This window comes from Erpetoichthys calabaricus, chromosome 2, assembly GCF_900747795.2.
Source record: "Erpetoichthys calabaricus chromosome 2, fErpCal1.3, whole genome shotgun sequence".
Taxonomy (NCBI): domain Eukaryota; kingdom Metazoa; phylum Chordata; class Cladistia; order Polypteriformes; family Polypteridae; genus Erpetoichthys; species Erpetoichthys calabaricus.
Window position 1 is genome coordinate 335,956,551 of NC_041395.2, and position 17,000 is coordinate 335,973,550.

General features: G+C 38.3%; 1 protein-coding gene across 1 annotated transcript in view; it reads right to left on the reverse strand.

Annotated features, from left to right (window-relative positions):
* nat10 (N-acetyltransferase 10) overlaps positions 1–17,000 on the reverse strand; it is a 124,811-nt gene that overhangs the window by 93,575 nt on the left and 14,236 nt on the right. The window contains exons 3-7 of the mRNA XM_028796050.2: positions 15,790–15,881; positions 12,808–12,979; positions 12,158–12,280; positions 8,419–8,480; positions 1,263–1,377 (exon numbers count right to left, since the gene is read on the reverse strand). Coding sequence (XP_028651883.1) covers positions 1,263–1,377; positions 8,419–8,480; positions 12,158–12,280; positions 12,808–12,979; positions 15,790–15,881 — 564 coding nt within the window. The remainder of the gene's footprint in view (positions 1–1,262; positions 1,378–8,418; positions 8,481–12,157; positions 12,281–12,807; positions 12,980–15,789; positions 15,882–17,000) is intronic.

Genomic DNA, 17,000 nt, shown 5'->3' on the forward strand with positions numbered 1-17,000 from the left:
TAGCACATTTTCATACAAACAATGTAACTCAAAGTGCTTTACAACATGTCAAAGAGAAAGTTACAAGAAAAGAAAAACAAATAAGAATACCCAGTGTGATTGACAATGGTCGTGTGTGCAGGACGGATTGGTGCCCTGTTCAGTGTTGTTTCCCACCTTAAATTAAACCACTCAGTACATGAACCAAAAAAAAATATTACAGAGTGCATGGCATTGTTCTTCATTTATTTTGTTTTGCTACCTTGCAAGTGGGCGACTCGATTTTTCATTTTGTCTAGCATGTTTGTTATCATTACTATGTATGATGACTGTACTCTATTCTTTTTGTGCTTGTCAAACACTACGTGACATAAATTCTTTTCCTTGTATAAAAAGAACTGTTTTTATTTGCTAAATGCAGTGGTATACAGCAAAGCTTGTACCACATCTTGGAGTGCTCATCATTACTTTCAAGTCAAGGTACTGTACTTGCTGGAGCCATTTTTCAGAGAAAACTTGTTTCTTACACTCAGCCTCATTAACAGTCTGCCATTTATTTATAGGTGGCGGAATGCCAAAATAATTACTTTAAGTCTGATTGTTTTTTTGACATTGTGTCCAATGAATTATTGTGAGCAGTTAAAGTAAAGGTAACCTGTTTTTCTATCTACCATATCAAATAAATACATGTGTGGTGGTGCATATTTTGCAACTTTGAGGGGAAACAACACGCGCAGTTTCTATTTTCGGTCAGATTTGTGCACCCATGCATCAGTTATAGTGCATTCCTGTTTATAAGACAGCAGTACTTACCACTAAATCATCAAAGTCCAAGAGTTGTGCCAACAGGGGGTGTTTACTCTGTGGTCTGTGTGTTGATCCCAATTATCTACTGCAGTGATGAGGACACTGTAAAAATTGTGCTGTCCTTTGGATGAGACATAAAACTGAGGTCCTGACTCTCTGTGGTCATTAAAGATCCCAGGGCATCCTTCATAAAGAGCATGGTGCATCCCAATGTCCATAGCCTAGTCATTCTGGCCCCCCTAAGCACCCCATCTCTAATTGTCTCTCACAGTCACCCTTTCAACAACTTAATAGCTGATGTGTGGTGAGAGTACTGGTGCAAAATGGCTGCTGTTACATCATCAAGGTGGATGCTACACATTGATTACGGCTGAAGTGCCTCCTCGTTCTCTATGTAACGCACTTTGAGTAGTGAGAAAAACGCTATATAAATGTGAAGAATTATTATTAAGACATTCTATGAGGACTCTTATTACCTGGGATTTTGGTGGAACTGGCTTGATATTGGCAATATGACTGGAAATGGGGAGGATGTTGAGCTCGTCATCAATTACAATACAGTTCTTGCAGGATGCCAAAGAAAGAATAAACCTATTCAAAGGAAAAATGTGGGAAAAAGTGTTTAGCTCATTCAAAACAGTGACATATTCAAACATAAGCTCAGTACAACTTGCATTTATTGTAACTGGATTTATAAAGCATAAGGCAGCAAATTGAAGCCAATGGGAAACAAACCAGAGGAACCATGAAACAAAAGCCTGAAAAAATAAATAAATCCACTGTGATGCCAGGAATATTCATTTAAGATTACACATATATGGAGAAGGTGTATATTAATAAGACTATCTTCACAAAAATCATCCATCCATCCATCCATTTTCCAACCCGCAGAATCCAAACACAGGGTCACGGGGGGTCTGCTGGAGCCAATCCCAGCCAACACAGGGCACAAGGCAGGAAACAATCCTGGGCAGGGTGCTAACCCACCGCAGGACACACACAAACACACCCACACACCAAGCACACACTAGGGCCAATTTAGAATCGCCAATCCACCTAACCTGCAGGTCTTTGGACTGTGGGAGGAAACCGGAGCGCCCACGCAGGCACGGGGAGAACATGCAAACTACACGCAGGGAGGACCCGAGAAGCGAACCCAGGTCCCCAGATCACCCAACTGCGAGGCAGCAGCGCTACCCACTGCGCCACCGTGCCGTCCACAAAAATCATAATTTACTATTTTGGAACACCATCATTTTTAAAGAAAGTCCAGCTTCCCTGCTCACTTTACTCTCTCTCCATATAAACAAAAGTTTTGAGGTAAGGTAGTGCATGGCAGCGGAGAGTAACGACTGACTCATTATATGCTGATTAGAACTTGAATACCAGAATTTCACTGTACTCCGCATAAGTGACAATAAAGTCCCTTCAAATCTATAAGTAAAGCCTTACACCCCCTCTGGAATTTGGTTACTGGCAGCTAATTTCATGAATTCTACAGTTAAACTTTACATTTAGACATGAAAACACAGGCTGCATTTTTGTACATGTGAAATTGAGTGTATGAATGCTTAAAAACACACTGTCATTTTACAACCGCTGTATGTCTGACTAAAGAAAGAAGCAAAAACGGTTGCCACGATTTTTAGCTTGCTTCTACAGTATAAATAGGGAGCTACAGTACAACCAATTCAGGATCTGCACTGGCAATCGGAAGGTTGCCAGTTCAAATCCTGTAAATGCCAAAAGGGACTCTACTCTGTTGGGCCCTTAACCTGCAATTGCTGAGCGCTTTGAGTAGTGAGAAAAGCGCTATATAAATGCAAAGAATTATTATTATTATTAAAATGAGAATAATGAGAGAAAGACAGAACTGAGAGGTCAGCAAGGGGAAGGTTACAGCATGTAGATACAGAAAGGCTCTGGAAATGTAGTGATTGGTGGGGAAAAAGTCTAAAATGTAATCCTAGCAAGATTAATGCCCTTGTCGCAGAGAGGGGGACTTGCTGATACTGCTGCCAGAAAACAGAAATTATCTGTTTGTTATGCATGGCCAAAGTTTGAGTTATTAATGAGGGCAATTCTTCAACCAATGTCAATTATAAACTTAATTTTCACAGGCTATTAAAGCTGGAAAGAAAGGATAGGCAGCTTTCACAAAAGTAAGTTTATTGACCTTGTTAGCTTCAGCAGAACAGAGTTTAGTGCAGAAGCCTCACTGCTCCTATCTAAATGTCACAAGCCATTGGAATTACTGAAACTTTATGAACGTTTCTCATGCCAGGAACGTAACATGATAAATGGCTACAGAAACATTTCAACTAAAAGAACATTTAATATATTCTGTCCCACAGAGTTTCTAATTGCTCTGTAGCATATTTTACACAGTCACTGTAGCTTTCCTTCAGACATGACACTGACGAGAATTCTTTACTTGTAACTTTGTTTTGTTATCCTTACAAAACATGGAGATGCATGTTTTCCGAAGTTGGAACTTCGGTCATTTCAAAGTTGATGCATTTGGTACGATAAGTTTTTTGAGTCATGACTCTTGACGACTCATTGCATACAAATACAAGACACTAAGGAGGAAGTCATTTTTTAGTTAAGAAATACAGCTTCACTTAATAATACACATTTTAGAGGCAAATTAATGGATACCACAAATGTGAAAAAATTCAACCACAGTAATTTGGAACTTATATATTAGCGAACACTAATGGATAAGAATTATTTTTATATTAATTTACATACATTTTCTTACTCCCTCGATACTGGGGTATATTAAGGCAACGTTTACACTAACATGAAGACAATAGTTAAAGCATACTGAAGATGCACATCGAGGATGTGTTCAGCATCATAGTTAATTCAGCAGGATATTCAGCACTGCACTACTAATTAACGTCTTCTAAATTTGAGACGCAGCAGTGCAGTCCAAGATGTGGTGTAAAATTTTACCGCTGCCACTTCTGCTATAAAATTACAAAGCCAGTGAAAATCCATAACCATTTCTCATGCTGCGCTTAATCCTTTGGTAAACTAATGCTGTTAAAAATACACAAAGAGAGGGCATTTTGATTTAATTCATTTGTTACAGCTTTTGTATAGCCAGCTATAAAGAGAACCCTCATTGCCTACTTTGGGTGCTTTAGCGGTGCACATAAAAAACAATTTAATACCATACGTCATTTAAACATATCTACTACATGTTGATTATCCCTAGTCTGAAATTCCAAAATGCTCCAATATCTGGATTTTTTGAGCACTGACATAATGCCACCTATATTGCCTGTAAAAATTTTTTTTTTTTTGGTTACTGCTGTGCAGATGTGAACAACATACAATATACTGTATATAGATTCCATATGGATTTATTCATTCCGAGTGGGGTCTGGTTCTTTGTGAAGCATCAAGTGCCACAAAGCTACGTCACATGACCGATGACTGCGGAATGGCGGTGGAAGCGCCACAATACTTGGACAGATATGCTTCACAGGGAGGAGGAGGAGAATTGGGGGGGGGGGAATTTTGAGTGACCCAATAACACTTGCACAACAGTTCAAAAGTGCTGCGTGGCACCTTTTTAAAAAAAAATAGGACACCACACGTAGAAAATTACACACCAGAGATTTCATTTAAAAAGCAAAAAAGTATGGCATCCATGCATTTCTATGCAAATCACATTTACAAAGCACAATCATCTGAAAATGTTCGTACACAAACACGCCTCAAAATTCATATTGACGTTGTAGATGACTTGTACGTTAATGGAATGTCAGTGCTTAAGATTAACAAAAGTGGTCACCCTTAATATAATATGAGCGAAGTAAATTGCTTTGATTACATTAGGAAAACCAGACACTCCTTCAAAGTGCAGCCAATGCACAGCACCACTAAAATTAAGAGAACATTGATTGTAGCACCTCACCTCTGCATTCTGCTCATTATTATTGTCACTGCTCACGATTAACAGCAGCAGCGTCATTCTCATTTGGTGCCTTCACTGCAATACAAGTGCAGTAAAGTGCTCTGATTACATAAGAAGAAACGGACATAGCTGCAAATTTAGGTTAAGTTTTGCATTATGTATGTATTATGCACCCACACCTTACAAAAACTGAATGTAGCGCCTCGGTCAGTCGGTCGGTTAATGGCTTCCAGCACAGTAGGCATGACGGAGTGAAGCTTGGCTGAGATATTCCTGTCAGCAAATTCCATAAGAAGTGACAACAGGTAACTGACAAAAATTAATAAAAAAACTAAAATTCTCCAATGCATTGGCCCTCTTGAAAGGAAACTACAAGAGAGTCTTATACATCATATTCATCACTTCTGAGGTTTAAAATGTTTGTCACATCAACATTCATTATAATAGTTGTTCAGTGTTATGTATTATTACAGGCAAGACTCATCATTTAGCTGGTTTGTATGCATTTTGCTACTACCCAAAAAATCTTGATATACATATGCACATATACTAAAATCTGAAACTATATGAAAAAGAAAAAACACTTCTAGGCTCAAATATTTCAGATTAGGGATACTCAACATGTACCTATATATTGTCTTGTGTGCTGTAATGAGTAATAATGAGATTTTCTTATGATTCCTCTGCACTAATATACTGATTAAGCTAAGGGCTATTAACATTTTTTTTTAACTCTATATTGTCTTGCTTCAGGAATTTAAATTACATCATAGCTTAATGTTCAGATAGACACAAAACCAAAACTTTGTTGTGGTATGCTAGTTTCACAGAGACTGTTCAGAAACTGTGACTGTATAACAAGCAACCTCAGAATTACAGCGTGCTGCATGTTTGTAGCATCCCACTACAACTTTATCTCATTATTTCTTCTTAACATTGCTCCTGCGACACCCCATGTACGCATTGTACATGATGTGTGTTTCACTGGATTTCCATTTGTTTCACAACAAATAACGTGGCAATTTTCAAATAAGGACATGAAAAAGCACGGTGATATATACAGTAAAAATAAACGAGTCATTAAATGGTGAAAAAAAGGCATAATTAAGTAAAAGTTTCCTAGACTCATGCTGTTCTGCTCCTTAACGTTCTATTATTCTGTTGGTATCTTTAATCATCCATTTATTAATAAATCAAAATAATTAAGTGGCCTATTTAGTTATGCATTTTTTCAATAATTTAATGACTCATTTATATATGTCACTGTACTTTCCCATGTGATTAAAATAAATTAAAAGGTAATTATGAAATAGTTTGGCACAAATGGTATTCTATATATTCGTAACAAGAAAGAACACACAGCTCACCCGTAGTAGAGAAAAGTCTTTTAAATATGCAGTTGCATTTAGCTCAGATATTCAGCTCTGATTGTCATCACAGCTAGATTGTGTTTATTCTTATTTACTACTTGTTAATTTATTTTATTGTCAAAATACTGTAAAGTTATATTTTCTTAATTTTTTTTTAATTGCCCAAATCCACACTAAGTAAAATTAGGTATAATCACAATAAATATTAAGTAACTCATTTAAAAATATTTCTGAGTTAACCACAAAAAAATGTAATTGGATAAATAAAGGAAATGGTCATGTGACCAAGACAGTGACATTTTAATAATAATAATAATAATAATATACAGTAATCCCTCGCTACTTCGCGGTTCACTTTTCACGGATTCACGACTTCGCGGATTTTACATGTAAGCATATCTAAATATATAACGCGGATTTTTCGCTGCTTCGCAGGTTTCTGCGGACAATGGGTCTTTTTACTTCTAGTACTTGCTTCCTAAGTTGGTTTGCCCAATTGATTTTACACAAGAGATGCTATTGGCGGATGGCTGAGAAGCTACCCAATCAGAGCACGCAGTTAAGTTCCTGTGTGCTGCTGATTGGCTCAGCGACGGAGTGCTGCATTAACCAGGAAGTCTCATCTCACTCATTCAAACATTAACGTGCTACTGCTTCAGGGGCCGTGTCCAAGCGCCAACAGAAGATGCAAATGATTGCAGAAAAGGTAAAAGTTTTGGATATGTTGAAGGAAGGGAACAGCTACACCGCTGCAGGACACCATCACAGCATCAATGAGTCCACGATTCTTTTTATTTAAAAAGGAGGAAAAGCATATAAGATCTACGGCCACAGTGTCCTTTAACCAGGGCGCAAAACGAGTTGCAAGTGGACGTGATAAGGCAGTAGTCTGGATGGAATCTGCTTTAGGAATCTTTGCAACAAGGTTGATGACGTCATGACCGCCTACAAGCTTCTACGTGTACTTCGCTATACAGTAAGTGTAAACTTATCTACTGATTTCATATTGCTTAGCAGTTGTCCCTGTTATTAATAGAGTAAAGGGTGGGTTGTAAACAATACAGGGAGGTTTTAAAAACGTCCAAATACACGTTAAATAATTAAATAAATATGGTGTCCCTACTTCGCGGAAATTCAGTTATCGCGGTCGGCCTTGCGATAAGTGAGGGATTACTGTAATAATAATAATTCATTACATTTATATAGCGCTTTTCTCAGTACTCAAAGCGCTATCCACACAGGGAGGAACCGGGAAGCGAACCCACAATCTTCCACAGTCTCTTTACTACAAAGCAGCAACACTACCACTGCTCACCTGTGAGGATTTTAAAGAGGGCATTCCCCTTTAACACCCCAAAAAGGTGTATTCCCAATGCCCTGATTTCTAAAGGAAATAGCCAGTTTACATACGCTTCAATAACCGGGTTATTCAAAGAACCTGATTTGTAAAACTTCATTCCAATTACAGAAATCAGGTTTTTGGCCTCTGAGAATCCTGGTTAACAGTGGTTGATTTCTCCGAGAAAAATCCGATTACGTGGCCATGTAAACCCTTAAATCGGGTTACTGTTAAGGATTTTGTAATCTGCTCATGTCCAATGCACTCTGTCAGCCTGCGTATGTATCAGCCTTCACGCAAGCTTTCAGCAGCCACTGGTAGAAGAGTCCATAAAATACATTTTTCAGAGGCAAATGTTCAGGAAATCACATTATTCCTTCTCCTGGAAGAAGTAATCTGTCTCAATAATGCAGAATTGTTACGTTTTTATTGATTACCTAAATGTATATTGCTAAACTTAGTAGCACAATCTCAACAACAGTAGTGTAACATGTAAAATGAAACATGCGTTACGTAGTTCAATACCTGCGCTGTTATTATTCCAGCAGCACTGGAACAGCAAAGAGAGATAGAATATATTGTTCAGATTTAAACTTTAAGACGGAGACTTAGATCGTCTAATTTGTGCTGCCATCAGGGAAAAGTAGTGTTTCTTCCCAATGAAGAGGCGTACCCATGAGAATTAAAAGATTTGTTGTTTGGTGAAAGTGAAATCCACATACGCGAGCAGGAGACGCGAAGTGGCTGGCGCATAGTGCAGGCAGGGGCTTTGGAGAGCGAAGCGAAACAAAAAAAAACTACACACTTCATTTACAAATGGCATGTCACCACAATAGTTAATAAACTTGCTTTATTACTCTGGTAGTTTTCACATATACTATATGAACAAAGTCATAAAGAAACACTTCAACACTCTTTCGACAAAACAGACACTAGACATTTTAAGGAAATGAAGATCAAGGCAGATATAATATGCGGCAATAAATTCATACCTTTCATTGAACCGTCCAACCACATCTTGGTGAGCCTCAGTCCTGAAGCGAGTGTGAACATCCTGCCGCAAAATATGAGAAAACTGTTAGGCCCTCTCTAACCAGGATCATTCAAGCAGTAAATAAAAACTAAACTTTGCTCTCTGTCACGCAAGACTTTTGTCCAAACCTACCTTAATTCAAAATAAACTTTTTCTGAGATATGGCAGATGTCATTTAATTAGATATTCTGCTTCTTGTGCCAATTACTCTGCTGATTCAACCAACGAATATTGTATATTTTTATGGAATAAAACAAAATGAAGCTAGGATGATCCAAACCTTCTCAGCTGTTCAACTTTTGTATTACAGTAAAACCTCGATTATCTATCAGGGCCAAAAATCACTGTACTACTACTGTCGTGTGGTACGCTGCGAGTGGTGCACATTGGAACACCTCTGCCTTGTTCTAGGGCGTAGTGTTCTTCCCCAGCACCAAGTGTCATGCTGCATTTTGAAATTACTGTGTCAGTTAAATACCTTCCATTTTAATAACATTTCATAGTTTTTCTCTTTTGTTATAATGAATCTACTATACATTATTATGGCCAATAAACATATGCATGTGGTGTTGGAATGGTCACAAAATATTTAAATTATTAAGCACACAGGAAATGGCAAAACTGCTTCAAGTATTGCTTCAATTTACAGAGTAGAAAGAACAACAGTCACCAATGTAAAGCATAATGCTGACAACATGGAAAAACGTATTGAAAATGGAAACCACTGATGATAATTTATTCTGTATTAATGTTCTTCTGTTTTGTAATTTTCTTTCTAAATTCTGTTATGTTTTGTTAATATATTGTAAAGTGCAGGCGGCTTGTGATGGGGAAAGTAAGTGTAACTGTAAGTGATTAGACTGGGTGAAAGGCTTCTGTTCTGGAAGGGGCGGACACGCGTCTCTTACGAGATGAGTGACAGGAGAAGTTAAAAGAAAAAAGTTGCCGGCCACGATATCCAACCAACTTGAGGCGATCCAACGAAGTCTCAGGATGTCCCACAGGGCAGCTTGATCAACTGAGTTGAACGCTTTACGAAAATTGAGAAAGGCTACAATGAAACTGCCAATATTCATGTTTGCGCTGCATGAGAACCCGCAGTGCAGGATGTGGTAGATGGTAGACTTCTTAGGCATAAAACCAGACTGCTCTGGTTGCTGGTAGGTGAGCAAGTGATCGCGGATCCTACTGAGGACAACCCTAGCAACGAGAGCAGTGTTACTCCCTAGTAGCTGCCACAATTCAAGCGATCACCATTCTCTTTCCAGACAGGGATGACAAGGCCCGTTTTCCAGTCAGTTGGGATGATGCCCGTCTCCCAAATGAAAGCAAAGATTGCTTGCAATGCCAGGAGGACAGCCTCACCACCAGCCTGGAAAAGTTCACTCCAGATACCACAGATTCCTGCAGCCTTCCCTACCCTCAGCTGGTTTACCACCTGTGCAATCTCAGTGAGACTGGGGGGTTCACAGCTTTGTGGAGGATCAGCCTCAAGAACCATGGACCCAGAGATATCCAACATCCTAGCCGGTGGATAATTAATAATTAATTAACGATAATTTCTTGGAATTTAGCATTTTCTGATGTTAAAATTTATGTTTAAAGCAAAACATTTACAAAATTGCATAGTGCCAAAAACCATCATCAGGTCTAGCTTACTGGATCCAGATAAAGTGCAGCTAAGACCGCTTCATATTAAGGTTTACTTAATGCAGCAGTTTGTCAAAGCCCTATCAATGGATGGTGCCTGTTTAATGGATTTGTGTTGGATGTTTCCTGGTTTGTTTGAGGCTAAATTGAAAGGGTGGACCCGTTACTGGAAAACTGATTTCTGACACAGAATTTGATTAACAACCTGGAACAAGAAGCTTGGGCATCATTCTAAGAAGTAATTACTAAGTTTTTGGGGTAACAATAAAGATCCAAATTATAATGAAATTTTGAAAAATATATTAGTCAAGTTTAAGAAATTGGGTTGTATCATGAGTCTCACAGTTCACTTTTTGGATTCGTAGTTGGAATTTTTCTGTGAAAATCCTGAAGCAGTGCATGAAAAGATTCCATCAGAATATCAAAGACATGGAAAGAATGTACCAGGGATGTTGGGATGGCAGTATGGCAAGAAGTGACAAACAAAAGGCAAGAAGTGACAAAAAAAGAGAGAGGCTACTGTACATGCAAGTTAATGAATATGTATTGCTGTTTTCTTTGCATATATGATTACAACATTAGAAAGATTAAATATTTTCATGTTAAAACGAATTTAGTACAATACTGTATACATTGAGTAATTGTGATAAGTTTATATGTTTAAGATGTCACTGTGCTCTGTACAATAAATATTTTATAAATCTGCTTCTTCTCACATGTACAGCTAAAGGCCAGATTTAGCACACAGGGGCTCATCATTTAGAACTGCTAGGCAAACATTAGAAGACAAGAAAGGGACAACTGCAAAATGGGCCTTGTACTATTTCTGTGTGTCAGAGTCAGCATGACATTGAATGTGCTTTTCCTTGTTTGGAATGGTATGATTCCAAGTTGGGCCTGCACATGAAGAAAGAGTATAAAGCCTTGGAACATTGCCCGGCACACCTTTGAAGCTGACAGACGGATGGAGAGAGAATGTCACCCGATCCTGAAAATCCTTCCAACGCAGCGACAAAAATGGCACTGTATACATCGACATCCCACTTCGATAATAGTCTTGGCTATGGCTTCCTCATCTGTTATGCCGCGTAAATCGTCATTAAAGAAAGTAAAGCTATTTTCTCTTATGTGATTTGTTACCGCCGTATCACTATGGGAGGGATATCGCCTCATTATAACAAATGTATTCGGGTTCAGATTACGTAAAACGACGCAATTAAAAAGAACTTATTCCAACCTGGGAGCTAGCACCTCCTAGAGGAAAACAGTAATTTGCTAATTTTTTATCAACTCTCTTTTCATTTTGTTATGTTAAATGTAATGTGGTGGAAATTTTCTATTTATTTTTTACTGTGCTCAGGAGGAATACATAAAAATAACTATTTACAACCAAAACAATGGACAAGTTTAATTTTGCAGACCTGTGTAATCTTTACACTCACAAATCTCTCTATTATAAAAAAAAACTTGGAAGGAGACGATACATGATTTCCTTGGAGACACTTTAACGTCCCGCTAGACAAGGCAGAGAGAGAAAAGGACAGCTGCTGTACAGGCTTTTAAGTAATCGACGCACAGCGCAACATGCAAAACACGCAGCTTGGCAACAGAAAGCCAGCAGCTGATCCAACTGCATCTCCTCAGGGTGTGTTCAGCACAACCCCCCACAAAAACCCACAACCCCCTTCTTCACAATGAGAGCGGCAGAGACGTGAAGTGGCTGGCACGTAGCGCGCCCCAGGTTTGGGAGGGGGTGGGCGAGCGAAGTATGTAAAAATAGGGAAAAGAGAACACCTAATTATATGGCTCAGTTGCTGTTGTGAATATCTCCCACTAAACAGAGTAACTGGAATAAAATACAAGAGACACTTAAACCTTGGAAAAGATGACCTCAATAACAACTCTAAACAAGACAGTAACACAGTAACAAGATTAAGTTACAAGATTCTAATTAAGTTAGAATTGCAATTAAAAAGTTAAGTTAATCATCCAGTCATAACCAAATTATAACCAAGTTTAACAACTTGGCTGTGGCAAACAACGCTTACCATTGTCATAGTGTATAACTGTTTCAGGGAATTCACAGTTCGGAGAAGAATGACCACAATTCCACCTCCTTCAACTGTTTCAATGGTTCGAGCCAAAAGATTGGGGGTCAGGGCTTCAAAGTCCTTTAGGAATAAAATTAAATAATTAAGCAATAATCACTTAGAATTAAACACAAATAATGTCCTTTAGAAAATGAATATAATAGAAAAAATGAACATTGTACTAAACATGTACAATAAAGCAGACACGGGAATAAGATTCAAAATGAGTTCCTTCTGAAATAGTCTTTGAGCGACTGATGTTTGGGAGTGTGTGCATCAGATCCCCAATATTAATCCTCTGCCCTAATCCACCCAATGCGTCACATCCACCTCACACTGGTACAGGAGGAACATGATATCCAAGTTGTAATTCCTTTAAAGGGCAGCACAATGGCACAGGGTTTAGCAATACCGCCTCAGCTTCGGGTTCTACGTCTGAATCCCTGGACTGGACACTGCCTGTGTGAGATTTACATGTTCTCATTGTGTTTCCCAACTGTTCCCTCTCGTGTCTCAAACACATGCAGGTTTGGTTAAAGGTAGGTTTGTGTAGTTAACAGTTAATTAAGTCTCACAACTGGTGAAGGACAATCATCTCACTTACTGACCTGTAAGACACACATGCCAAATGTGTTTCCCAAAATCTTATGGGTCTCATTGTAGTAGCAGTACCGGATATTTGTGGCAGCTATGAACAGCTCAAAGGGATCATCTTGCTTCAGGTTCAGAGTTCCAGATTTGATTTTCTTTTGCAGTTTCCTCATTCTCTTCTTTCGGTGGCTGTTAGTAAAAGAAATTAAAAGCTTAGTTCAACTTGGGCTGGTACTGTAGTCTAAAGAAAATCCAATTGGAATTCTCATGTAATTTCATGTTAATGTTCTCCTGTCCTCTTTTCAGAAATCCAAGGTAGAGAAACAGATAAGATGACATGTTCGAAAATGGCTGGTAGAGTATTTCAGTGCAACATCAAATGAAACAGGACTGTTGGTCAGTCTTACCGGTCATGATTTTTAAACTAAAAGTTTTTCAGACAAATGAAAGATTATTTATACTAGTGAATGAATGATATTCAGTTGTGTGAAAAAGTAAGTGCACTCCCTGAAATTATTTATTTTTCTTTTTTAACATATGTGGACAAAATAAGATGCGATCATCATTAAAATATATCTACAGATAAAAGTGATATAACAAAAATCATTCCATTTTTACATTTTGTAGTTTGTTTCTTATTTCAAATAAGCATAAATGCAAAATTTCCCATGGGATAAATGAAGTCCACCCCTCCATTTATCACTGCCACAAATCAGAATCAGGCACAAAAAAATAAAATCATTAGAGAGGATTTTGTCTGACGTGATCTTATTTAAAACTCAGACAGTTAGTTTGGTTTGCTCTTGGTTGTTGAAGTGTGTGTTACACCATGTCAAGATCAAAGGAGACCTCGGAGATCTTCAGAAAGAAGGTCGTAGATGTCTACGAGCCTAGGTAGGGATTTAAAAGGATCTCCGAACAATCTGAAATTCATCATTGTACTGTCAAGAAAATCACCTACAAGAGGAGATTTCAAACAACCGCCATCTTATTGATGGCAGGCCGTCCCAGCGAGTTCAGTGTGACAGCAGAATGCAAGAAACCTCAGATTTTCATCATGAGACCTACAAGTACCTCTTGCCAATGTGGATATCAAAGTGAAAGAGTCCACCATCAGTAAAAGATTGCACAAATTAGATCTACATTGGATGTGTGCCTGGAGGAAAACTTAAGTTTGCCCATGAACACCTAAGCAAACACCAGGACTTCTGGAAGAATTTATTCTAGACAGTTGAGGCAAAAATAAAAGAGTTAATCGGTCAACAGTACCAGAAGATGGGTTCGACAGCAACCAAGGACAACATTTGATCAGAAGAACCTGATGCAACTTGAAAAGCATGGCAGAGGAAATTAGATGGTTTGAGGCACATCAGAGCCCGAGGGTGCATGAGGATAATGCGAGATCATCTGAAAGAAAATTGAAGCCCAACTGAAAGTGGACCTTGCAATATGACAATGACCCTAAACCAGGGATCTGCAATGTCGGTCCTGGTGAGCCGCAGTGGCTACAGGTTTTCATTCCAACCCAATTGCTTAATTAGAAACCAATCATTACCAATCTCAGACCTTATTTAATTTTATGGCTTGTTAGTCTGTGCAATGTAAGGCTCTTATATCGTAGATTTTTTTCCTTTCCAAGGATATCATCCAAATGATATGAAGCCTAAAACAGATCATTTTCAGTCTGTCACATTTTTCTATTAAGTGTTTTATTAAATCAAACCGTGCATGATGAACACACACAGATGTAATTGGAAAAAAGCTAGCTGGAGAACTGCTGGCTGCTTTGTCTTTTACATCTTATTGCTAATAAGGAGCAATTAAAACACTGAATGCAGCAGTTTAAGATTGAAATAAGTTGGAGAACCTTAACAAGCGAGACCACTAAAATGAAGCATCAAAATGTCACTTAAGCAATATGTGCTTCATCAGCAATAATTGAGTTCTCGTTAAGGAACTGGGTTGGAACAAAAACCTGCACATACTGCGGCTCACCAGGACCGACGTTGCCTACCCCTGCCCTAAACATATCAGTTATTAACAAAAAAATACCTGAAAAGGAAGAAATGGGGAGTTCTGTATTGGCTACATTAAAGGCCAGAACTGAATCCTACCAAGACGCTTGGGGATTAACACCAGACGACAGCTGAAAGAATACTGCATGATGGAAAGGGAAAAACTTTCTGACAGTTGATGTCAGTGACTGCTAGACAGTTATAGGAAACACAAACTTTTTAGGGGCAATACCAGCAATTAGAGTCAAAGGTGGATTTACATTTTCCACAGATGGAAAATGCATATCTGGTTATTTTTGAATAAATTATTGCGAAATCCAATTTTCAATTTTTTTTTTCCTCAGTTACATCACCTTCATCTTTAAATGAAGATCAAGTCTCAATATTTCCACATATGCTAAAAAAGGAAATTTAAGGGGTGCACTTATACTTTTTCACATGAGGTATACACTTTTATTTAATGCATGGTCTTTGAGATGATACAGCCCCTGAACTCAATGCTTCTGTAGTTCTGCCTTATTTTCTACTATGGTAATCAACAGCTCTAACAGACTGCATCTCTCATTTTCCTTGAGCTGGGGGTCTGTGCTGTTCTCTTCAAAATTTCACTAGACAAAGCACACACACATCATTCTGGCCCCAAAATTCAAGTCTCAGAAAACATGTGTTGGGATGTGTGACATGCAAAATACAAGGAATCTTATTCTATACAAGAAATACTTTTAACAACGCAAACCATTGTCACTCATCTCCTGTTTGGGAACACCATGGCTTCCTAATTAGTAACAAACAAAAAGGACAAAGGTATATTCAAAATATATTTGTATAATGTAGATACCAAAAATGTTTCATATGTTGGACCCAAAATCAAAGTACATCGCTTATTATGAGATTTCAGGAGCATTACATCTCTTAATTTATACAAAAAGTTCTTAACAGATTGAGACTGCATGTTTATGTATGCAACAGCAAAGGTTGACTCACCTGCTAAACCCCAGCTCCTTCTTATAACACCAGAGCACTGAAGGTCTAGCTTTAACCGTGGCCTTTGACAGCATGTGATGCAGAATAATGACCTGCTCAGATGGAAAACAAGAAATTTATATGATGTAGACAATCTTTAACTTTAGTGGCCTAGTAACTACAAAGACATATTCAAAATTGTTCAGGATTAGGAACAAAAACACATTCTAAATATATTAATGTTCAATACTATCCCTAAGTCTCAGTATACTTACACCTGCTGTCTACAAGGTTCTGAATTCCTTACAAAGAGAAAAAAGATTTTTTGGTTTAGTGGTTAAGCATGGCTTCTTCCACTTTGTTATTGTTACTAGAACTAATGTTTGCACATTAATGACCTCTCCTAGCTGGAGCAACAAATGTAATCTATCGATATTCTTTTAACAGTAAAAATGATGGTCCTAACTTCCTGCTTTATTGGTAGTTGATGTTCAATCTGCATTTTTTTTACCCTTTTTCCATCACTTTTCCTATCCACTCATTTGAATTTCGGGTAATGTAAAGTGTTGTTCACACACTTATGTCCACAAAGAGAACAATGCACATTGAAAACAAGAAAGGAAGTTTCGCAAATAAAGATTGGTTTCCTGAAATGGCTTCATCTGGAACAAAGTCAGGGAGAATCTGAGCTTATGCTTGAAAAAACAGATGTAAAGTAGGAACCAGCCAATCACAGTGCAAAAACACACACACACACACACACACACACTAGTAAGTTTGTAAATGTGACTGCCAGTCAGAAGTTTTCCTTCTTTAAAGTCATCCTGATGTGTGTTAAGATCATAACAATGTGTGTGTGTATATATATATATCTTAATACATAATTGGCCAGTCTCACTCACGTCCGTCCGAAGCCGAATGCGCAGTCGCCTTCTGCGCAGCTGCCCGAAAAACCTTATGAGACCGACATCGCGGCAGGCGGCAGATTTACGGCCGCGAAAATTCAAAGAGAAAGGCGACTACGGCCGCGAAAATTCAAAGAGAAAGGCGACTACGGCCGACATCCAACCCCAACATCACGGGAGGCGGCGGATTTACGGCCGCAAAAATTCAAAGAGAATGGCGACTTCGATTAAAGCTCTAGAGGCCTGAAAGGCGATTTCGACTACAGCTCAAGGCCTAATTACGCATTCATTCAATACACCTATATCAGGTTTGTGGTGCTTATACTT